Genomic DNA, 23,589 nt, shown 5'->3' on the forward strand with positions numbered 1-23,589 from the left:
GAAGACGGCGAGTAGCTTGCTGATGGTACAGCGGAAAGAAAGCGTTGGTGCGATCGTCGGACTGAAGAGGGCTGCGCAGCGCCCCTGGCGCGGGGGAGACCAGTGCGGGTCATCGCCTGCAGGCGCTCTTGGCCTCCGCCCGAGCCCTGAGCCGTTCGTCTGGTAAGTAGTGACCTCCCACCCAGGGGTTCGGAATAAGCCCATCTCTGCAGACTCGGTGCAGGAGGGAATCCGAGCAGAGAGATTAGCACACGCGTGACAAGTGAAACAGGGACTTCTCTGGTTCTTTTCCTTTAGATTTTGCGGAGACCTAACGCTGTTAAGCCAGTGCGTCTGCCGCAGGTAAGATGTCAGCATCCCTCTTAGCCCAGCGATGCAGCCGCGGGAGCAGGTTTCTCTCTGAGTACGAGGGGGTGTTCACAGCACCAGTGCACACTTCTCAGCCTGGAAGTGTTTGAGCCTAGTCCCTGGAAAATAGGTTTGGCTTGTGAGATTTTTAAACAATTCAGCTTTTTTTTTTTTAAGATTTTATTTATTTATTTGACAGAGAGAGAGAGAGAAAGAAATCACAAGTAGGCAGACAGAGGGAGAGGGAGAAGCAGGCTTCCCGCGGAGCAAGGAGCCCGATGTGGGCTCGATCCCAGGACCCTGGGATCATGACCTGAGCCGAAGGCAGATGCTTAACCATCTGAGCCACCCAGGCGTCCCTAAACAATTCAGCTTTAAAAGCAGTTTTCAAAATGCGTTTTCACAAAACTCATGCACCCATCAGCTGGTAATTTAGGTAATTGCCTTGAGAATTTTGTCATTGAGATAGTTTTGAATATAATTTCTTAAAAAAAAAAATCTGGTTTCTGTGTGCGTCTATTTTATCTTTCCTGCTTTATAATAGACTTCTTAAGGTCAGGGATTTATGAGTCCTCACACAGAATGAGTAGTTTGAATTACTGAGCTGTAAACGTGACCAATATGCAAAGATTTTCTTTCACTTTTCTCATCCTATCCTTTGTGTTTTTATAATAGCGGGGGGGGGGGGGGGAAGATTGCACTCTTTCCCAGCTGCCTCACTGTCATCCAGACACTTCCTTTACTTTAATAGAAGCTAGTTAGCCCTGATGTACTCGTGGCTCATTTGCTTTTCAAATTATCAGCGGTCTGTTTTAAATCCTAGACAGTTTTCTCTGACTTAGACTAAATTTTTAGTTTCTTTTTCCGTACAACTAAGCTGATTTGAGCTCTAGAAATGTAAAGTATTTTTACTGCTCTTGAAAGTAAAATAAAATTAAGGATAAATTTTCTACAGAAACATTGTAAGACGTGAAAGATGTTTATATATATCTGCCTGTTTTCACTAGCATAGTATGCACAACTTAAGACAGTCTTTAAAACAAAATTATTTTGCAGTCATTTGTGTTATTATAGATCATAGCCATCTTATGAGGAAACCAGTGCTATTCTATTTTAGGGGCAAATAATAATTAAATGGCAGAGGTCCCTCTATTTGAACACTATTTGAGCATGAGGTAGACTTCTTGATTCATTTTCATGTTGGTGAAATGAGTTTTCCTCCCAGTGAATAAAGCAAACCTGGGCGTGTGGGAATGGAAACACAGAGTGGAAGGGCAAGGGCTAAAAGGGGCCTCTGCCCATTTATAACTTTGAATTTCTCCACTAGGAAGAAGTGCCCAGACAAGAGATTTTTGTTATATGACTTCATGAAAAATAGTGAAATGTCAGGTTCTTCACCATTTAAGATGCGATTAGTTCATTTGGACCTTAAAGGAGCTCCACCAAAGGTTTCCTACCTCTCTGAGGTAAGAGCCCCTTTCCCTCTAGATGATCTCCCTTGCCTTGGGTTTGGTCTTCAAAGCTGTGAACAGTATTCTGTAGAAATGTGTGCTTAGAGTGCAACCCTGGGGTTCTAGGCAGGGGCATGATGTTGGCGGCAGCATAGATTTTGAGTTTCCCCCCAAATCTCTTCATAAAACAGAGCAGTTGCAAAAGGATAGCAAAAGGGGGCAGGGGGAGGGGGGAACACAACAAAGGAGACCCACAGCCTCTTTGTTGTGGGCTGAATTGTGTCTCCCAAAAAGATAATGTTCAAATCTTAGCTACTCGTACCTATGAATGTAACCTCAGTTGGAAACAGAGTCTTTGCAATTATAATCAACATAAGATGAGGCTGTATTGGAGTAGGATAGTCCTAATCCAGTGAGTGATGTCCTTATAAGAAGAGGGAATTTTAGGGGCACTTGGCTGACTCAGTTGGTTAAGCGTCTGCCTTTGGCTCGGGTCATGATCTCAGAGTCCTGGGATCAAGTCCCGCAGAGCAGGGAGCCCGCTTCTCCCTCTGCCTGCCGCTCCCCCTGCTTGTGCTCACTCTCTCTCTCTGTCAAATAAATAAATAAAATCTTAAAAAAAAAAAAGGAGAGGGATATTTATTTATTTATTTTAAGATTTTATTTATTTGACAGAGAGACAGCAAGAGAGGGAACACAAGTAGGGGGAGTGGGAGAGGGAGAAGCAGACTTCCCGCTGAGCAGGAAGCCCGATGCGGGGCTCGATCCCAGGACCCTGGGACCATGACCCGGAGGCAGACGCTTAACGACTGAGCCACCCAGGCGCCCCAGGAGAGGGATATTTAGACACGGGGGGGCACCTGTGGGGACAGAGGCAGAGATTGGAGGGATGCATCTACAAGCCAAGGAATGCCAGGACTGCCAGCAACACCAGAAGCTAGAAGAGGCAAGGAAGGGTTCTTCCCTGGAGCCTTCAGAGAGAGCACTGCCCTGCCCACACCCTGATATTTTTATTTCTGACCCTAGACCTGGAAGAGAATAAATTCTCATTGTATTAAGCCACCCAGTTTGTGGTAATTTGTTACAGCAGCCCTAGAAAACCAGTACACTCTTCAAGGTAGGTATGCAGATATCCCCGTGAATCCCCAAATGCGAGTGGTACAGCATACCACCCACATGGGATTAGGTGCCAGGCAGGAGGTGATGGAGGAGGGAGGAAGGAGTTCTGACAGGGCCAAGACCAGAAGACAGAAAACAGGCCCACAAACACAGGTCCTCTGTCGAGAGGAATGGGGGAGAGGTTTCACTGGCGGCAGTTTGAGAGTGAGTGCAAAAAGACTCAGAAGAAGATGCTGGAGAGGCCTAAGGCTCTCAGAAATACCTTCGGAAACTTCTAGAAAGACCGAGCCCCACATTAAGAACACAGTGTTGAGAGAATCCATGGGGAACTGGACAGGAACATTGGAAGTAAAGCAGAGAAAAGGTTCTAATACGGGGAGCAGGGATGCGGAGGAAGGAGAGGGAGCCTGTGGCCAAAAAAACAGACTAAAGCAGAAGAACAGAAGTGAGCAGACGCCATGGAAAGCATACTGTTGGGAAATAAATAAGGAAAAAGAGAATGTCACACGTGAAGAGATAAAAAGCATTCTGACAAATGCAAAGAAGGTCCAACTCACCTACACCTGGAGCCCCCTCAGCTCTCTGCTGCTGGGGGGCCAACTGCCCCAAACTTTGAGGCTTAAGACAGCAATTCACCATTCCTTCTGTTTCCATGGGCTGGTGGGTGATTCTGCTGGTCCACCCTGGGCTCCCTCCGCTGTTGGCAGTCTCCTGACAACTAGGAACACCTGATGGTCCAAGATGGCCTCACATGTCCAGCAGTCAGTGCTGGCTGTCCAGTGGACACCTGGGTTCTAGTCCTCCTTGTGGGCGCCTGTCCTCTCAGAGGCTAGGCCAGCCTCTCCCAGTGTGGCCGTCACACGACTGCTTTGAGAGCATGGGAGCCAAAGCCGCAAGCCTTCCTCGGCCTAGTGCTCCTCTTGGAAAGCAAGTCTAAAGTCAGCCCAGATTCAAGACTGTGAATAGACACCACCTCTTGATGAGGAAGGCACTGTATCGTAGGCTTGTTTTCAGTTTGCAAGAGTCCCCCAAGAAGAGAACCAAAGCAATGCTGTAGGACAAATGCTCAGAAACTACAGAAACACTGTCCTGAAATTTAAGAATACTTGGATCTGCATGTTGAGAGGGCATACCTGGGGCGCCTGGGTGGCTCGGTCGGCTGAGCGTCTGACTCTTGGTTTCAGCTCAGATCATGATCTCATGGGTTGTGGGATCAAGCCTGGAGTCAGTCTCCAAACTCTGGGCAGGGGGGTTGCTTGAGACCCTCTCCCTCTGCCCCTTCCCCCACTCATGTGCTCTCTCACTCTCTCCCTCAAATAATAAATAAATTTTAAAAAAAAAGAAAAGGCATACCGTATATCGAAGATGATAGACGCTAAGTAAATCTTTCAGTAAATGTATGAGACTTCAAAGAAAATGAAAATGAACAACTCTTGGGCACACAGGAAAAAGGTACAAGTTCTGTATGAGGGAAGGATAATTAGATCAGCATCAGATACTTTGATGGCAGCATTTTATGACCGAAGACGAGGGAGTCACGTATTTAAGATACTGAAGGATTTTGTATCCAACCAAACTGACCTTCGGGTGTGAAAGCCACAGGCCAGCTATTGTGAACATCCAAGAAGTGAGTGAATTTACTGAAGAACAAGCACCAGCTGCTGCAGCATCACACAATTATTTGGAGTAACCAAATAATTGCTGAGAGTAAATTCCTCCTTAAGGAAGCATCCCAGCCAACACATAATTGGAGAGTCACCTCCGTGCAGCTCCTGTTCAGTGCACGGGGTGCGAATGTCAGCGGTGGCTGAAACCATTAGGCAGAAGTGCGAGGCATGGGTCTGGCTGATGCCCCTCATCACTCCGGTGGGGCAGGCAGACTTGTGACTTCTAGAACCATCTGTGAAGTATTCTTGCCAAAAGAATGACACCTGGATCCAATCACCCCTTCATGTCTAACCACCAGCACGCACAAGAGTAGGAAATAGGCAAATATGCTACAGGACATCTTGAGAATACCACCCATCCAAAATTTGGAAAATCATACAAAACAAGTGACTTGGTTTCTTCAACAAATAAATTCCAAATTAAAAAAAGCAGAAGGGACTATTAAAAATCAGAGAACCTTAAAAGATCCATTCAAACAATGCAGTGTATGGACCTTCACTGGACTGGGTTCAAACAAGCCACATGTGAAAAGATTTTAAACACAGGAAAATTTGAGCACGGATGATATTAAAGATTTGGTTAAGTGGGATAATGGTGTTGTGGTTGTGCTTTTGTAAAAAATCTTCATCAGGGATATATATCGAAGTATGTATACGTGAACAGTTGTGTTGTCTGGGATTTGCTTAGAAATACTGCAGTCAGAAAAGCGGAAAGTAGGGGAAACGATGTCGAGTCTCAACGACAGATGCAAGAGGCTCAGCGTATCATGCCCCACATGTGTGCACGCTTGTGCAGTTTTACAGCGAGGACCCTCTCCATCCCAGCCCCGTGCCTAGCACTGGGCCGGAGTATGTGCTGGGGACAGCTGGGCCGCCCGGCCTCACAGCCTCCTCACCACCCATGGCACAAAGGATCGCCACCAACCCCAGCAGCCAAAGTGCCAAACAGGCTGCAGTGGTCAGATGGCCACACGAGGCTGAGAAGCAAACCAGAAGCAAAAATGCTGAGCAAATGGGAAAATGCCAAGACCATTATGTTGCGTTATCCGCATGCCTGGCCTGCATTAGCTCGCTCCACTCCAGTCTGTCTGCCTCTTTTTTGTAATTTGCAGAAAACTACTGATTCTGACTTGTCTACGGTAAAGTTTTAGCCCCAGGCTGTTTCCTTCTTCCATCCAGCTTGCTTCAGAATGTCCCCATACTCCTGGGAAAGGAAAACTTTGACAGACACGTCAACAGGAGTGTTAAAATCTTGTGGAACCTGCAGTGACCCTTGTCCGGGGAGGGGTTGCTGTTTCGATACCTGCAGGAGGCCCCTCCGGTGGCGTCCATAATGTCTTTTCCACCACAGCCTTGACATCGGACTAGAAGAAAATCTCAGTTCTGTATGGTAAACATGGACCAATCCTGATACTGCTTGAGGATAGGAATTCATATCCTTTGACACAAAGGTAGAGGAGGAAGTGGGGGTGAGCAAGGGGAGGCCCCATGAGCGCAGCCAGGAACAGCCCACTCTCCGCCACACCCTCAGCCCCTCACCGCCTCCTGGCTGAGCCATGAGGCTGAGCCACAGCTCTGTTCCATAGGTACAGACCCACCCTGTGCCGAGTGAACAGGGTGCAGTGTTAGAGTTTGATTTGGTGTAACACAAAGTACACGTTCCAGGTTAAATGTTTCCGGGAGTAATGTGAATGTCAAATATAACCCTTGTCCACAGGCAGGAAGACAGTTCACACGTTGCACGTCTGTCACCTTCCTGCAGATGACTGCTTCCTCATAGCATCCCTGTTCCCCCAGGTCTTTCCTCTGTTCCATGCCTTGGGCGCCAATGGGCTCCTCCTCGAGTATGAAGACATGTTTCCCTACGAGGGCCGCCTCAGGCTGCTGAGAGCCAAGCACGCGTACAGGTATCCCCAGCCACGGAGAAGCAGATGTGCGGGGCCACCCAGAGGTGTGGGCAGGGCAGGCGAGGGTTTGGCTGTGGTGGGGCAGCCCTCTTCTGGCTTTTAAACTCATGTCTTAGTTACAAAAATAAAATACATTTACTGGAGAGAATTTGAAAACATTTAGGGGAAGGGAGAAGATGGGGGGAGCCGGGGGGGCAAGGGGAGGGGAACGCTGCTTTTAAGGCCGCGGTTGGAACCCTCATCAGGAAAGGAAAGATTAAAGGGGGAGGGGTCAGAATCAGTCAAAGCAGATGTGGTGGCCACGGGTGCACCCGCTTGGCTTCAGAGTTATGGTGTCCATGTAAATCAGTAACACCCTAAAAAGAAGATGAGCAAAGGACATGTGGGCTGATTCCCTCCAAAAAATTAAAATGGCCAATAAGCATATGATAGTAACAAAGTGAATTAAAATGAGTGAAATGCCATTTTGGCTATCAAATTGGTGAAGGTTTTTAAAAGGTTGTGATGCTCTGTGTTCACAAGGGTGAGAAATAGACGTCCAGCTGGTGGGCCACTCTGGAGAGAGGTTCAGCTCTGTGTGAAAACTCCGCAGGGGGTTCGTGCCCCACGGGTGTGTCCAGAGGTTAACACTGCAGTGAGCTTACTGGAAGTTTCTGTTCTTTTCATGCTGCTCTGTTTTTCTTATGAGGCACATGTTTTGTTCATTTGTTTGTTTTTTAAGTGGAAACAATGCTAGGGTACCTGTGAAGCTTGGAAAAGGTCTATTTGAAGTCCATACATTCATAGAACTGGTTAAGCGATGGTTCAAACACACACATGGAAACTGGAACTCACCTTCTTCTTGAGATAGACTCGTGTATGAAAGCTGATGCCAGAGCAGGCAGCCAGCCCTTCCCGGGTGTCATCCGCGCCCCCCAGAGCATTCCCACCCTCAGGTGTGCTCACCGAGGTCGCTAACCCCCAGGGGGATGAGTCCCCCCGCCCCCCCCCGTGTAACCTTGATGGTCTTTTAAATTTTTTTTATTAAAGGGGTCACCAGCTCCTCTGTAAAGGGCCAGTCAGTTTTATTGTGCAGCCTGCCTGGTCTCTGCTGCAGCAATCTGGGCGGGCATGAGCAGCCAGCCATGGACAGTAATGTCAATGAGTGGCCATGGCTGAGTTCCAATAAAACTCTACTTGCGGGCACTGAAATAGGAATTTCATGTAACTTTCACATAAAATATTTTTCTTCTTTTGATTTTTCTCAACCATGTTAAACTGTAGAAACCATTCTTAGGTCATGGGCTGTATGAAGACAGGCAGGTGAATTTGTCCTGAGCCCATCTGCCAACCCCTGTTGTAGAATATGATTCCCTGTATGGCCCAGTTTCTTGTAAAATGACTTCAGCTTCTTTATAGAGTTTGGTAAGAATAACTGGTAAAAACCAAACCATTACTTGACATAGCAGAGCATCATTTTCCCAAATTATAGGGTGGGAGCCCTCTCTGAAACCTTAGGAATATCTTTTGAGCTTTTTGGAAATAGTGACTGTACTAGTTTCCCCAGGAGAATCCCCCCTAGAACCTGACAAGGGAGGGGGAGCATGAACAGGAGTGCAAGAGTGAACAGCGGCTGGAGTGTGAACAGGAGCTGATGTGAACAGGGGCTGGAGTGAATAGGAGCTGGTGTGAATGGGCTGGAGTGTGAACAGGGCCTGGAGTGTGAACAGGGGCTGGTGTGAATGGGCTGGAGTGTGAACAGGGCCTGGAGTGTGAACAGGAGCTGTTGTGAACAGGGACTGGAGTGTGAACAGGAGCTGGTGTGAATGGGCTGGAGTGTGAACAGGGCCTGGAGTGGGAACAGGAGCTGGTGTGAACAGTGGCTGGAGTGTGAACAGGGGCTGGTGTGAACAGCTCCTGGAGTGTGAACAGGCTGGAGTGAACTGGAGCTGGTGTGAACGGGCTGCAGTGAACCTCTGGATGATCTTTGTCTCCTAGTCCCCCTGAAATCAAGGAGATCCTACATCTGGCTACACTGAACGAGCTAGAGGTCATTCCATTGGTGCAGACATTTGGACACATGGAGGTAAGTGGGAGGAACAGAAGTTACCTGGTGCCCAGGTGTGGGGCTCGGGGGCACATAGGCAGTGGCCAGCCACAGGCAGGGAGCAACTCTTTCTCAGAAGCCCCTGCCCTGCAAATGGCTGAAGGGCATGGAGCTCTAGGTCAGAGCAACCTCTGTCCAAGGAATGGAGGGAAGGAGCCAGTGGGGGATGCCCAATTCCCATGGAGCCCCGAGGGTCGAGTTGTTTTCTTTTTAACTTGTATTCATCACTTAATACTGAAAGTATTTTCCCAAGCTCCTATGTGATCTTCAGAAGTATTTCTCACATCTGCATCAGAAGATGGGCAGCAGATTAAACACAGCACTGATTTAATGGCTACAGGTTCCGTGGTTTCCTGTAATGGACACAGCTGCTAGCCCTGTGGGCTGCCCTACCCCAGGTGTTCAAGCGCAGATTGCACCAGAGGCACTTTCTTCCCGTCCAGCCATGCGCCCCTTCCCCTGCCGCAGCCGTGTCTCCCGTGCTCAGGCCCCCAGCTTTCCTGGTTGGCACTCCCTGCCGAGCTCTCTGGTCTCCTCACTTCCCACCACCACAGGCTGCGGCCCACAGAGCGTCCCTCCAGGTCACTAAATGTAGCGACACGTTCTGGCCCCTCACCCTTGACTTGGGCTTTTTGCAGCCCCAGCTGGTCCCTCCCAGCCCCCCACCCCTGGCTGTGCTGCTTCTGCTAGCCCCCTGGACACAGCGGCGGTCCCCATGACTCCTCTCGAGTTCTCCCTCCTCAGCTGACGCTCCCTCTCCATACAGTGCCATGTCCACTCCTGCTTCCCCTTTGTCCTCATGACCACCAGAGCCTGGCTCCTCCGCCCTGTTCTGGCACCCTCATCCCCCTGCACTTCGGGCCATTGTGTGGTCCTGCTGCCCTTACTCCTCTCTCAGGTCAGCACCCACCAACCCTCTGCGTCCAGCCTGTGTGCCCGAAGGTCCCCAGCAGTGCCACTCCCACCCTTTCTCCCAGTCATTCCCCCACTCCTGCTCCTTGAGGGGCCTGCTCTGAGTGGGTTTGTTTTCTGGGGCCACTGCAGCAAAGGACCTCAACCAGGTCACTTAAACCCGCAGAAGTGTGCTCTCTCACAGTTCTGGAGGCCAGATGTCCAAGGTCGGGTGTCCTCAGGGTTGGTTTCTTCTGGAGAAAGACTGTTAACATGCATTTACTTGCCATCAGGATGTCCTCTTTGGTGAAATAACTGCAAGCATTTTGCATGTTTCATCTTCTGAACTGTTGAGTTCTTAAGTTCTTTGGAAATTCTGGATACAAGTCTTTCATTAGATCTGTGATTTGCAACTATTTGCTCCCAATCTGTGCTTTATTTTTTCATTCCCTTAGTGTACTCAAAGAGCAAAAGTCTCTAATTTTGATGGGTCCAGTTTCTCAGTTTTGCTTTGATGGATTGTGCTTTTGGTGTCATTTCTAAGAACTCTGTCAGTCACCTGGTCGTGAAGATTTTTCCTATTTCCTTCTAAAGTTCTACATTTACACACTTTCCACTTACGGTCCATGTTGAGTTAATTTTTATGTAAGGTGTGAGGTTCATTGTTTTTTGCATTATGCTGTGTGACCACTTGAGATGGCCAGTCATGCCAACAGCACTTACTGAAAGATTAGCCTCTCTTTAGAATTTGGAATTGCTTTTGTACCTTTGTCAAAAATCAGTTGACCTTATTTGTGAGGGTCTGAACTATTCTGTTTCATTGGTCTATGCATCTGTCCCTTTGTTGGTACCACCTTATCTTGATTATTGTAGCTTTACTGTGAATCTTAAATAAAATCAGGTAATAAGATTCCTCCAACTTTATTCTTCTTTTTCAGAGTTGCTTTGTCTATTCTGCTCCCTTTGCTTCCCCATGTGTATTTTAGACTCAGTTGTTTTTACATCTGTAAGAAACCTTGCTGGGATTGGGGCACCTGGGTGACCTAGTCTGTTAAGCATCTGCCTTCGGCTCAGGTCATGATCTCAGGATCCTGGAATTGAGCCCTGTGTTGGGCTCCCTGCTCAGTGGAGAGTCTACCTCAGATTCTCTCCCTCTGCCCCTCCCCCTGCTAGCTCGTTTTCTCTCTCTCTCTCTCAAATAAGTAAAATCTTTAAAAAAGAAGAAACCTTGTTGGGATTTTGATTGAAATTGCATTAAATGTAAATCAGTTTGGGGGAAAATCAGCTCTACTCTGTTGGATTTTCCAATCCATGAACATGGTATGTCAGCCTTTAATTACAATATTATTTCCTTAAGTTTTTCTTCTCTTTTCTTGATCTTTTCAAGACTTCCTGTTTGTGTTTGCCTTGTAGCAGTTTGGTTATGACTTCTAGGTTTGAGTTTCTTTCCATTTATCCTGCTTGGGTTTTGTTGAGCTTCTTGGAACTCTGTTTTCACTTTTGTGAAGTTTTGGGCCATGTCCTCAAGTGCTTCTGTGCCCCTTCTCTCCCCTCCACCCGGGGGGGGTGTGCCTGATGTCATCGCATGGGCTTCTGAGGCTCTTGGCTCTCTCCTTTTCTCTCTGTTGTTCAGACTGAGTAATTCCTGTTGGTCTGCCACCACAATCACTGTTCCTTCTGACATGTCAGGTCTGCTGTGGAGCCCATTTTTCAGTATTATTAATAGTTTCCTTTAATTCTGGGAACATTTTCAGAATAGTTTCTTTGAGTAGTCATCCGATAAATCTGATATCAGGGTCCGACTGGCTTTTTCCCTGAGTCTGGGTTCCACTTTCCAGTTTATTTGCACATCTCATGATTTTTGGTTGGAAATTGGATATTTCAGATAATACTGCGAATCTGACTTTTGCTCCTGCAGGTGGTTGTAAATTGCCTGCATTCAGTCTGCAGGGTCTGTCTCCCCAGCTGCGTGTGGCTACTGATCCCTCTGTTAGTGTTTTATTCGTACTTGTATTTTTGGCCTGGCTTCCTAGGGGCCACCCCTCTGTCTTCAGGGCTGGTAGTCAGCCAGGGTCTGGGCAGTGGTGTGCTGGGGCCGTGAGGACCCACCCTGTGCCGCAGGGGCTGGGGACGCTGGGAGTTCAGCCAGTCCCCCGTCTGCCTTGGCTGTGTGTGTGTGTGTGTGTGTGTGGTCCCCAGTCAGCCGGGGTGTGAGGAGAGTGTGTCAGCACTGTGGCTCTCATGTCCACGGTCACCCCTCACATTCCAGCTGGTGGCAGCTCGATCTGATTGTGAGCCTGGCTTTAACTTTTCTCCCCGGGCCCAGATAGATCGGATGGAAAGGGCCATGAGCCAGCCACAGGCTCAGCCCGGCCCACCAGTGCCCTCTGGGGTGACCTGGAGCCAGCCCTTGCTCGGTTCAGCTGCAGGCTTCTGTCTCGCAGTGTCACCTCCCGTCTCTCCGCAGTTTGTGCTGAAGCACGAGGCTCTCGCTCACCTCCGAGAAGTAGCACTTTTCCCCAACACCCTGAACCCCCACGAGGCGGAGTCCCTGGCGCTGGTGGGAGCTATGATCAGCCAGGTCATGGAGCTGCACCCGGGTGCCCGGTGGCTCCATGTCGGCTGTGACGAGGTGGGTCCCTCAATGCTTCTTCCACCCCTGAGCCTCGCCTACCTGGCGTGTCCCTCCCAGTGCTGTAGCAGCCCCTCTTCCTCATTTCAAGGGCTCCTTGTCCCACCTTGTGGGCTATTTTCTTACATAGAAAAATAGTCCACGTGCCAAAGGACAAAGAAGAGCTGGCCGAGGAGACGTCCCCCGGTGAGGGCGTCCATCCCAGCTAACCTGTGACCTCGTGCGGGCAAAGCCATGTTGCTGAGCACGGCGAGCTGCACCCTGCGGGACGGACGAGGGCTGGGCTGTGACCCGAAACAGCCATGCTGTCCACACCCCAGCAGTGGCAGAGACCATCCCCACGTTGTTTATCTGCTTGCTGGCTGGTGGACACCTCGGTTATTTCTGCCCTTGGGCTGCTGTGAATGCTTGAAGGCAGCCTGCAGTGGAAGTTAGGTCTCGGTGAAGGAGGAGGGCCCCCTTCACCAGCCCCTCCACACGGGCAGCTGCCACTGACATCCTGGGGGACATGGCCTGAGCCAGGTCTCTCCCCAGCGCGCCCGCGGTGAGGCCGGGTGATCCGGGGCCAAATCGTCCTGTGCTTCCTTCCAGGTCTATTACCTTGGAGAGGGCGAGGCCTCAAGGCAGTGGCTGCAGCAGGAGCATAACACCAAAGCAAGACTGTGTCTGTCCCACATAAAGGCGGTGGCCTGCCACGTGCTGGCCCAGCACCCTGCCACGAGGCCCCTGGTGTGGGACGACATGCTGCGGGCCATCCCCGAGGACCAACTCTCAGGTCGGCTGGTGCATCCGCCAGGCCTCTGGTGCCGGGAGCGAGGAGGCGAGCAGCTGCTGGGGGCGGACTCTGGGACCCCTGCCCCAAAGCTCTCAGTCCAGGCGACTCCCTTAGAGCCGCTCTCCAAACTTTCTCACACAAAACTGCCATTCCCCCAGAAGGCATTTGCAAGTCTTACAGGAGTGCAGAGTGTTAGGCCTGAACCCGAGAGTAGCCACGGGGCCCTGATGGGCCTGGCCAGCAGGAGGAGGGTGATGGGGGTAAGAGGGTCCCACCGGGCCTTGAGTGTCCAGTGCTCCTGGCCGCCTCGGCCTCACAGGACGCTGTGGCCAGCCTACAGGGGCTGTGGCTGAGGCTCACGTTGGCTGCTGGTCAAGGAAAGTAGCAGTCCCTCCAGCCCCAGGGCTCACCCTGTCTGAGGCTCTGGGGTGAGACCAGAGACACACCCTGTGGTCCACTCAGAGCCCCAGCCCAGAGTCTGGCCATTGCCCCAGCCTCTGGAAGGCTGGGGTGTCCTCGAGGCAGCCCCGACCCACGTGTGGCCATTTGGGTTCTCGTAAGATTAGTTAGAGTTAAATCCAAGTAGCGATGTGTTCCTGCTGCACCCGGTCCCGGCGCCCCTACTGCAGCATGCAGAGCATTTCCCCTGCAGGGAGCTCTGGGACCCCCGGCCGGGGGGGCTCACTTTTCACAGAACTCTCAGAGTCTGGTCATTGCCAAAGTTGGCCGATGTCAGGTTGCAGCATTTACCGTCAAAAACACAGCTGTGTCGAGTCTGTACTTAAAGCACAGGCACCCTGAACAAGTCAGCCCGGGCTCTGTTGTAAGGCCAGGACTGGGGGCTGCGGGGCTGTGTCCAGGCAGCTCTCGGCTCACAGCCGCTCTCCCGCCCCCAGCATCGGGGGTACCACGGCTGGTGGAGCCCGTGCTCTGGGACTACGGGGCCGACCTGGACGTCCACGGCAAAGGTCAGTACCCTGGCCACGGCCAAGAGACCCTGGAGCCCTGACTGCCCAGCTGGGGGCGTGCGGGGGCCTCGGTCCCTTGGTTCATCAGGATCCTGCCAACAGCCTCCGCTTCCCCGAAGGCCCCTCCCCGAGTGAGCCGTGGCCAGCCGTGGGAGCACCCGGCACACGTCCTGCACCGGGTCACTCGCGAGACGTCCCGTTCTGTCTGCTCTTTTCCTAACGAGCAGGTGGACTAGCGCTCACCTGCACGTGGCAGGTGTCTCTTCTCTTGCTGAGATTTCAGTCTGCCCGGAACTGGAGCTGGCAGCTGGGGGCTCCTCCTGCTTTCTGGTCTGGACGAGTGCAGTGTCCCAGCTTGGCGGCCGCAGCTCCTCGGACCCAGGCCCATCACACCACTCACTTTCTCGCCTAGCTCTTCTCATGGAAAAGTACCGAAAGTGTGGTTTTCTCCGGCTGTGGGCTGCCAGCGCCTTCAAGGGGGCTACGGGGGCAAGCCAGGCCCTGACCCCCATCGAGCACCACCTCAGGAACAACGTGCAGTGGCTGCAGGTGGCGGCCAGTGGGCCCGCGGACATGCTGCAGGGCATCGTCCTGACCGGCTGGCAGAGGTAAGGCCATGCAGGCCCTGGGGAAGCTCTCGGGCTGGCCTGCCCAGGAGGGGCCGAACAGCGCTGGTCGTCCGGGACAGACCACCTTCCTTGGCCCGTCCAGTCTGGGCCTCAGCCCTCCCTGGGGAGGGGCTGGGGACCTAACACCCCCGCAGCCGTCCCCCAAACTCTGCAGAGTGGACGCCACTCAGGGTGTCTGGGACCACGACACACCCTGGTCCCCTCTGCACTGTCAGCAGCCTCACACATACCTTGTCTCACGTACGGCCGGCATGAGACAGATTTTATCTCTTTAGGGATTTCGCACCATTTGAAAAGTGAGCTGCAAGTGAAGCCCTGTTCCTGGCCAAGTCCTAGCCACAGGTCCATGCCTGCGATTGGGAGGGCAGAGGGGGAGGCAGCTGGAGGCCCCCGCCCATGCCCTGCCGACCCTCAGGCCTCCCACAGCGGAGTCAGGGTGGCCACCTCAGAGCAGTAAGCCCCAAGCAGGGCCTCTGGGTGGCACATGTCCAGAGGCAGCAGCCCACTCTGGGAGCTTCTCGAGGCCTGTCCCGTGTGCTGGGAGAGTGTGCAGGCATCTGCCGTGTGGGCACGGCGGCGGGAGCTGAGCGGCCTTCTCCCGTGGACCTAGGTACGACCACTTCTCCGTGCTGTGCGAGTTGCTGCCCGTGGGAATCCCGTCCCTGGCCGTCTGCCTGCAGTCACTGCTCCACGGTACGGCCCCTGCTCCTCCCGGGGTGCGGGGGCGCGGGGCGTGGGTGGGGCGCAGAGCCCGGTGCCGGATGCCCCACTGCGCCTCCTTGGAGCTGGACTGTGGTCTTCCTCCCCAGTGGAGCGGGGCTCAGCCGCCCACCCCCCGGCTGCCCCCAGACGCAGCAAGCCTGTGAAAGCAGTTCGCGTGGGTGGGTGCAGAAAAGGCCTCTGCTGAATGCCTGGCTGCCCAGTGCCAGCCAGGGCACCCCCACTCAGGCAGAGACCTGGGCTCGCGGGGGCGACGCGGGGTGCACGGGGCCTGGCTCCCCACCGCTAGAGGCCGCACACAAGTGGCACAAGGACGGACACTGAGCCTTCCCTCTACGTGATGCCCTCTGAAGCATTAGCTGTGAACCGTTCAGGGAAAGGTGCGGGGACACCGCGGCCGCCTCTGCTGTTGACACGGTGCTGGCTACCACTGCCCACCTCGGAGGCAGGCGCCGCTGCCACGGAGCCCTCCCCTCTGTGGAGACGGGCCTCCTGCCCCACCAGCTGCTCCCGCGCAAGCCTCGCTGGCTCGTGTCCGTTGTTCTGGAATAGTCCACGTGTGAGCAACCGCGCTTGCCAGGTGCTGCGTATGTCCCGCACACCTGTGGGCCCCTCGTGATGGTGCCGCTCTGCATCTGGTTTTCTCGTTTTTCCGTGGTGAGCCCGTTTCATGTGTTGCACCAGCAGCCCCGTCCCCGAGGTCTCCTTGGGGCTGGCACGTGCACGCTGACCTTGGTCACTTTGCCTGCCACCAGGCCTGCGCGGTGGTGCAGGGCCCAGCCTCTCTCTCCTCCAGAGGCCCCGCTGACCATCTCCGTCTGTGCTTGGTTGCAGGAGGTTTTGCCGAAGATGTTAAAGCAAAAGTGGAGAACTTTCTTGGGATTTCTAATCTAGAAATAACTGATTTTACAAGGTAAGCCCCCCCACCCCAGCCCTGCCTCTCCCCTCGCATTGGGACCCCCATCTCAGCACAACGGCTCTCGTGCAGTGAGGGGGCCGGCTCCTTCCCTGGCAGCGACATCCTGGCCCTTGTCACGCACATCGGCCTCCACCTGCACAGCTCTGTGGACGCGCTGCTGGAGAGGGACAGGTGAGTGGGCAGGGCCTGAGCCCCCCCCCCCCACTCCCAACAGGACAGGGTGAGGGTGGCCTGTCCTATACAGAGACTTTCTGGGGGGAACCAGCTTTTTAAAATTTCTCCCAGACTCTTTTAAGTTTTTTCAAAGGTGTTATTTTAAAACCACCCTGAGGCTGCCCTGCTAGCTGCAGAGGGTCCACCAGCATGCGTGGGTCTGCCCCCCAGGTACGTGACTGGCTGGTTCAGCTCCTACCACCGCAGGCGGAAGCTCATCCACCCGGTCATGGTCCAGCACATCCAGCCCCAGGCGCTCAGGTTAGTTGCCCACCCCCAGGGCTACACGTCCTCTGGGGCTATCGGCTTTGAACCAAGACGAGCTTTCTAGGTATTGCAGCCGTGAATTCCTAGATGAATCAATTTTGCTGAATCACCTGTGCCATAAGCGTTCGAGGAGCCAGGGCCTTCCTAGCCTAAAAGGGTGAGGGTCCAGGGCTCATCCTGGCCAGCCAGCCCTCCCTGCTGCTCTCCTGGCTCACAGCTCTGAGCTGAGGCCAACGCAGTGTCCCCACTGAGTGAAAGATGCTGTCCGATGTCGACAGGTTCACGCCTAAAGACAAACCCTGCCAGCCAGTTGTCAAAAGCATTCTAGTTTCAGATGTGAAAACATAACTCACTTATTCCCAACCACCCCGTGAGGTGGGCACTAATAGCCCCGTTTTATGCATGGGTAAACTGAGGCATAGAACCGTACCGACCCGTGGGGTTGTGCAGCATGTGAGTGTAGTGCATAGGCTGTGAGCTGTCACCCAGGGGTGCTCGCCAGGCGGGCTCACCACTGGCTGTGTTGCTCAGCCTCCTGGCCAGGTGGAGCACCTTGGTGCAGGAGCTGGAGGCCGCCCTGCATCGCGTCTTCTACCCAGACACCGTGGAGGAGTGGCTGGAGGAGAACGTGCAGCCCAGCCTGAGGCGGCTACAGGGTTTGCTACAGGACCTCAGAGAGGCAGCCAGCCCCAGGCCGCTCACAGCTCAGGACCCCTGAGGCGTGGGGCCAGGCACCCCTGTCCAGCTGCGTCCGGCCTCCCCCTGTACCCGGGACCACCTGCAATAGGCCACACCCACGGTGCAGACATTTCTCGCTGAGAAAGATGAGTGGGAAATGTCCAAGAAGGACACACACTGAGGCCTGCTTACTGATCCGCATGTAGAACCTGTTGGCTTGAAATAAAAAGGAGAGTGGGAGCTAGAACTCCTGCTAGTGGGACTCAGACTTTGCTCCTCCCATGGGTCCTGCACGGTGGTCCCGAGACTCTTCTCACCCTGCAGGCCCAGCAAAGGCAAAGGGGAGCCAGCCAAACAGATCCCTCCACAACTCAGGACATCCTCCAGTCGGGATGACCACACCAAAAACCAGTTACAACATTTCATACTTTATTTTAGAAAAAGAAGGCTTTCAGATTTTACCACTTTAAAACCTAACTTTGGCATGTGTAAATGACTGCATCCCCAAACTAGAGCTGTTGGTGACCTCTGCTAAGAAGAGGGTGGGTCTCCCCAGAGACCCACCCTCTTCTGCAGTGCTCCCCAGCCAGTCCTAGGCATAGCTCCTGAGTGCCTGCTCAGAGGTGCCCTTGCTGCCCCCCACCTCTACAGCAGCCCTGGGCCCACGTCCTGCCTGGGTTCCTAAGGGAGCTGCCCTCGTCTAGGGCCTGCATGAGGCCTCCCCCACCCCATGAAAGCCCAGCTGCAGGCCCAGCTGGACAGGTGCTGTCTGTGGGCTGGGGAGGCCTTGGGAGTGGCTGCAGTGCACATAGTCAGATGGGACCCTCAGCGTCCGCCCTGGGCCCTACAGACGCTGGGCAAGCACCGCACTCTAACCACTGAGGACGTTGAGCCCGAGAAGGGCTACAGCATGTGGGGCAGGACCCCCTGGGATTCCCACGGACAACTTGAGAGTGTGGCTGTCATCCTAGCATCCTCAGAGCCTAACCCAGCCACTGGCCCTGGGCCCACCTGCTAAAGCCTTGCTCTCACTGGGGAGCTGAAATGCTGGGGGAGCTGGTTCTGGCGAACCTCCCTGCCGCCCCCCCCCCCCCGCCGGGAGCCTGGGCATCCCTCCCCATTTCAGAGACCTGATCCCCACACAGTTGGTGGGGCAGTGGGGTACGTGTGCCCTCACGCCCCACCCACACCACCCAGGCTGGGGCCAGCCATCTGATGCCAGGAGGAGGCAGCTCTGAGGCCTGCAGAAATCAGCCTATGGTTTTGCTCAGAGGGCGGAAGCAAGCAGCAGGAATGGCTGAGGGTCCCACCCTGGCACTGCCAGAGACACACCCAGGTGCTGGAAGAAGACTTGCCAGTGGCCCATCAGGCCTACCAGGGCACCACCAGAACCAAGGCCAGGGGCTCTGTGGGCATCAGCTCTGGCTCCCTGGGCCATCAGCCTCGCTGTCACTGCTCTGAGACAGCTCCACAGGACTCTCCAGGCGGTGCAGTTCCAGGAAGGTGGCAATAAGCTTGGCGATGGCTTCCACGTCACTGGGCCAGGCCGACACCGGGAGGAAGGGCAGATTACCATGGCAGACGTGCCTGCTGCCCACACCATTCTCCTGCTGGACCACCCACCTCTGCCACCTCCAGGGCTCCCCTCTAAGGACATGGTGCCTTCTGTTCTGGTCCCCACCTCACCTGACCCCAGCCCTGCCCTCTGTCCTCATGGAGACTCGTCCCCGTCCCCTCTGTCCCTGTGGAGACTCCCAACATTCCCCTAGCAGCAGGGGCAGGCCACGTTCCTCCAAGTCCTCTCCCTGGGCCCAGCCACGAAGTCCACTGTGGGGGCCACCTGATGGGAGGGTTAGGGGCACAGGCAGCCAGCTGTGGCCAATCAAGTCACCTGCCCAGAGCTTACCTGCGGTGGCCCATGATAGCGCTCTGGGTGAGGGGGTGGGAGAAGCCTGTCGCAAACCGCAGCACCACCACGTAGCCCTTCCCGAAATACCGGACTTTCTCCTCCTCCACGTTCACATCCCGGATGTCATTCAGCAGGACCACCACTGCGGGTGGGGGTCGGTCAGGGGTCCCCTCCTCCCCACCTGCCCCTCCCGCCTGTGTGCTGGGCACAGCCACTCTCCAGAGGACGGCGCCACAGGTCCGTGGCCACAGCACAGGCTGGTGCAGAGAGCACCATCTGGGTGAGGAGGGGCATCCAGCACACCCGTGGTCACCTTGGAAAGCCTGCCCGTGCTCCCATGAGCAGCAACACGTCAGGGACGGGCTAAGGTCTGTGTTGCCCGTCTTTCTGCTTCATCTTCCCCCAGCCGTTGAAAAATGCCTTCCTAGTGCCTAATGACCAGCCACTGAGCTAGAGGCTGCCAGGCAATGTCCGGGGTCACCCTGTGTCACCCAGCGGCCAGCTCGGACCCACCCCATTTCTGGGCCTCAGGCCTGGTCTCTGCGGTCTCGCTCACCACCCTCCATCCAGTCTGGAATAACCAGCCTCCTGCCGCACCCTGTGTCCCGTACACTCTGCATGCCTCACCTTGGTCGTGGCCAGTTCTGAAAAGAGTCAGCAGCTTCCTGTACAAGCTGAATGTCTGCAGAACCACCTGCCCAGTGCTCTTGTTGAACACAGCTTCCTGGAAAACCGGCCAGAAGGGGATCATCCGGCTGCGGGCCTGAGTGTGTGCAGGCCAGCCACACGTGGAACTTCCAGAGGGGGGCCTGGACTTGCGGGAGCGGACACTCGGGAAGACACCCAGCTCTGCCAGAGCCGAACACCCACAGCCAGACCCTCCCAGGCTCCTGTCTGTCGGGAGCACAGGGCCACGGGTGTAGAGAGAAAGAGGGGCGTCTAAGCAGGTGCTCTCCCCAAGCAAAAGGGAAGTACAGCAGCTGAGGTCATCAAACAAAGGAATAGAGGTCAAAGTTTGGAGGTCAGAGAGCACCCGAGTCCTGTGGTTCCTCATGAAAGGGACCAAGGCACAGGGGAGACTGCTGGCCACCAAGGGAGACGGACTGGCCCTCATTCTGTTCTGTGCTATTGGCAACACTAGGGAGTAAAGAATTTTGGTGCAAACAGTCATGAAGAGCTTCTACGAGAAAAATAGCTTCAGAAAATTCCTCGGCCCAGAAACCACTAAGCTAAGGTTTCCGGATGGGGAGTGTGTGAGGCCCCAAAGCCTCTCCTCCTGCTATGATTCCCATTGCACCCTCCCACCCTCACCTGTGCTGGCCTTACCTCCCAGTCCTCCAGGTTCTGCACGGCCACGAACAGGCAGCCCGTGACATAGAAGAGCTTCCAGCCCAGACTATCTGAAGAGCAAACACAGCACGCAGCCGGGTGAGGGACAGCAGCAGAGAGGTGAAGGCCAACATGCCATGGGGGGCCCTCCCCAGCTGACACTGGGCAGGGGCGGCATCTGGGGCTGGCTGACCCCGGCTCAGGACGGCCACCCGACACTGCTGTCACGCAGAACCACGTGTGAAATGCTCGGCCAGCTCTGTGCACCCTCTGCTGTCCCTCCAGTGTCTGCTGGACACAGGAGTCAGGGCTGACCCGGCTCTGCCGATCGTGGCGCAGTTTGTGATCCTGGAGAGAGGAACCTGCAGGGGTGGCTGGAAGTGTGGCTCAGCCTGCAGCAGAGCCTCAGGCAAATACGAGAGAGCACCTTCTTGAAGAATGTGTCATGACACAGGAAAGTGCTTCAGATACAAGAAGGGAAAAGCACAGGCTGCACGGGACAAGCGTATTAGGAAGGACACAGCAGCACACGGAGCTGGGGCTGCACGTGCGAGCCAAGAGGCAGAGGCACCTGTGGCCCCAAAGGCTGGGCCTCGGTGAGCACCACAAATGGTGGGTTCCCTCTCTTTTCTCTATTTCCCAAACAGCCAAGGAAGCTACTGGGGGCGGGGGGGTGATGCATCTCACCTCCACTGTAGTACGCAGCAGCCAGACCAATCGACAAGATTCCTGCAGAGAAAAGAAAGCAAGTGCCTCCCTATTGGGCCACCACGAGCCCAGAGCCCCCTCCTCCCAGGAGCCACAGGCCCAGACAAGCAGGCCCTCCCTGGTGCCAGGGATGGCTGGGGGTGGGGGGCAGGGGGACAGAAGACCACCAGGCTCAGAAGTGGGGGAAACAGCCAGGAAGTGCACTCAGAAACGGGGCAAATGCCATTCATAGGATTCCCTAAATACGTTCCTCTACCCGAGGCTCCAGAGCTGCTGGGAAACCAGACAGAGCAGCCGACAGCAAGGGTTTTACTCCAACAGCATGTGGTGTGGAATGAGCATAAGATGTAGGTAAAGAATCACAACATGGCACGTGAAGCAGAACAGGCAGGCAGCCACATGCAGGGTCACGGGAAAGAGGGACCAGAGACAAGCTGCTGAAGGCACAGCCACGCCCCTCTTCATATGTCCGATCCCATCAACACCATGCGCTGCCCCTCCAGTGCAGGACCCTCTGATGGACAGTGAGAGGGACGAAGGAAAAAATGGGAATGAACTGTGGCCCATCACGTAAGCCTCTTACACCTGCAACCAGGTGTATGGAAGCAAGTAAAAGGAATACGAGGACCTCAAAAGAACATGCACAATATTAACATTAGGATATTAAGTGGTGGAAAAAAGGACAGATGCTCTGTAAAGGCACGCATGTAGGGCAAAAGCTGTGCATATAGGGTAAAAGCTGGAAGATACAAAATAGCAAAACAATTGCTATACTTGGGGGAAACAGAACAGAGGACAGTTTCATTTTCATCTTTTTTAAGTTAGATTTTTAATCTGCGGGGAAATACGGAAATCCTTACCAACAAGCAAAGACCAGGACCTGATGCCTGGAGCCCTCTTCAGATGGAGGCAGGAGCTGGTGCGTGACTCCACCCGCATGTACATCCCTGGACTGAGCGCGCACCGCTCGCGACAGGAGACAGGGGCTGGGAGGGCAGACAGCACAGCCGGAGTCCTCACGCCAGTGCCTGCTCACAAGCGCCCAGCTCCTCACCACACGGCGGTCTCCGCAGTCCCCCAAGGGCCCCTTCCTCTGCAAGGCCCTTCTCTGCTCAGTTACGCGGATCGCACGGGGGCTGCTTGCCCAGCTCGGCACTCGCAAAGCGTCGACAAGCTCTTGACCACCAGCTGGCCCGTCCTACCGGGAAACCGCAGTCCTCGGAAGCCGTTAGCCCTCAGCTGCATTAAGCTTCCGCCACCCTCGCAGAACCTATCAGAATGCCCTCCCTTCCCTCTGCGGGCCTCCACCCGGAAAGGGCACTGCAAGTCCCGTCGTGGGCTGAGTCCCTCCGGCCGCCGGGACAACAGGCCACGCGCGGCGGAGGGTCGGGAGCGCCCGAGCACCTGCTGAACGCACGCTGCCCCGCGGACTGCAACGCACGCAGAGCGCGGGCTGGGCACCCAGTTCCGGGAAGCTTTCCAGACTCTGCAGGGGAGTCGGACCAAGCTTAGACAGTAAAGGGTGGATTCAGCGGATACACACGCGGGCCGGGTCTTGGTCCACCGCCCGGCTACCCCCGACGCAGGCGGGCCGCGTCACGCCGGCCGGCAGCTCCGCCGCAGCCGGACCCAGCAGGCCCCGCGCGCCCGGCCCGCTTCCCGCAGCTCCGAGACGCCCCGCCGCCGCCGCGTCGCCCGCCCGGGCCGCTCGCCGCCCGCCCGCCGCCCGCGAAGACGGCCCGACCCCCGCGCCTACCGAGCACCAGACCGCGCGGGCGCGGGCGCAGGGCCGGGACCTGGGGCGGGCGGCCGGCCGCCGACTTCCGGGGTTGGGGGCGGGACCGCAGACTTCCGGACTGTCGGGGGCGGGGTGCCTGACTTCCGGCCTCCGCGGAGCGGGCGGGGCCGACTTCCGGGGGCTCGGCGGGGCTGTAGTTGACTTCCGGGCTCCAGGGAGCGAGCGGGGCCGACTTCCGGGTTGGGGCGGGGCTGGGGCAGGACCTCGTCCTCGCCTCAAGGCGGCAGAATCAGCGGTTCCTGAGTATCCCGGGTGTCGTGGGGAAGCACCGCTAGCAAGCGCGGGCAGGAAGCGGGTGGCCTGTGCTGGTGACGGCCGCCACCTGGGAACGTCTGCGGGGTAACTGAACCCTAGGAAGTCCGTGAAGGTAAATTATGCCTCAAATAAAGGGCGCCTGGGCGGCTCAGCCGGTTAGGCGTCTGCCTTTGCTCAAGGCTCCAGCCCCGCCTCGGGCCTCTCGCTCAGCGGGGTGTCTGCTACTCCCTCTCCCCACCCCCAGCTCGTGCTCGCTCTCCCGCGCGCACTCTCAAATAAAATCTTTTAAAAAACAAAATGACAAAAATGGGAAGTATCTG

The 23,589-nt window shown here is 55.1% G+C and overlaps 2 protein-coding genes across 4 annotated transcripts in view; one reads left to right on the forward strand and one right to left on the reverse strand.

Annotated features, from left to right (window-relative positions):
• Positions 1 to 22: 22 nt before the first annotated feature.
• HEXD (hexosaminidase D) overlaps positions 23 to 23,589 on the forward strand; it is a 34,082-nt gene continuing 10,515 nt past the window's right edge. The window contains exons 1-13 of one of the 2 annotated variants that reach the window (XM_045888212.3): positions 23 to 162; positions 1,676 to 1,814; positions 6,383 to 6,492; positions 8,470 to 8,557; positions 11,937 to 12,101; positions 12,693 to 12,876; positions 13,773 to 13,844; positions 14,257 to 14,452; positions 15,084 to 15,166; positions 16,028 to 16,106; positions 16,182 to 16,283; positions 16,497 to 16,586; positions 17,124 to 23,381. In XM_045888212.3, coding sequence (XP_045744168.1) covers positions 23 to 162; positions 1,676 to 1,814; positions 6,383 to 6,492; positions 8,470 to 8,557; positions 11,937 to 12,101; positions 12,693 to 12,876; positions 13,773 to 13,844; positions 14,257 to 14,452; positions 15,084 to 15,166; positions 16,028 to 16,106; positions 16,182 to 16,283; positions 16,497 to 16,586; positions 17,124 to 17,310 — 1,635 coding nt within the window. In that variant the 3' untranslated portion in view covers positions 17,311 to 23,381. Of the gene's footprint in view, positions 163 to 1,675; positions 1,815 to 6,382; positions 6,493 to 8,469; positions 8,558 to 11,936; positions 12,102 to 12,692; positions 12,922 to 13,772; positions 13,845 to 14,256; positions 14,453 to 15,083; positions 15,167 to 16,027; positions 16,107 to 16,181; positions 16,284 to 16,419; positions 16,472 to 16,496; positions 16,587 to 17,123; positions 23,382 to 23,589 lie in introns of those variants that run through there. The other variant, XM_064582432.1, reaches the window with a different exon arrangement.
• Positions 17,679 to 22,196, reverse strand: LOC123853640 (cytochrome b-245 chaperone 1). 2 transcript variants are annotated; one of them, XM_045888217.3, is made up of 6 exons: positions 22,077 to 22,196; positions 21,196 to 21,237; positions 20,506 to 20,579; positions 19,807 to 19,903; positions 19,177 to 19,321; positions 17,679 to 18,806 (listed from the first exon to the last, which is right to left on the reverse strand). In XM_045888217.3, the coding sequence occupies exons 1-6, from the start codon at positions 22,159 to 22,161 to the stop codon at positions 18,686 to 18,688; spliced, it is 564 nt and encodes a 187-aa protein (XP_045744173.1). In that variant the 5' UTR covers positions 22,162 to 22,196; the 3' UTR covers positions 17,679 to 18,685. The 2 variants fall into 2 exon arrangements, with proteins under 2 accessions (XP_045744173.1, XP_054366604.1); XM_054510629.2 differs by lacking the exon at positions 21,196 to 21,237.

This window comes from Mirounga angustirostris, unplaced genomic scaffold, assembly GCF_029215605.1.
Source record: "Mirounga angustirostris isolate CCGP_5_RB_7025 unplaced genomic scaffold, mMirAng1.0.hap1 SCAF_17, whole genome shotgun sequence".
Lineage (NCBI taxonomy): Eukaryota > Metazoa > Chordata > Mammalia > Carnivora > Phocidae > Mirounga > Mirounga angustirostris.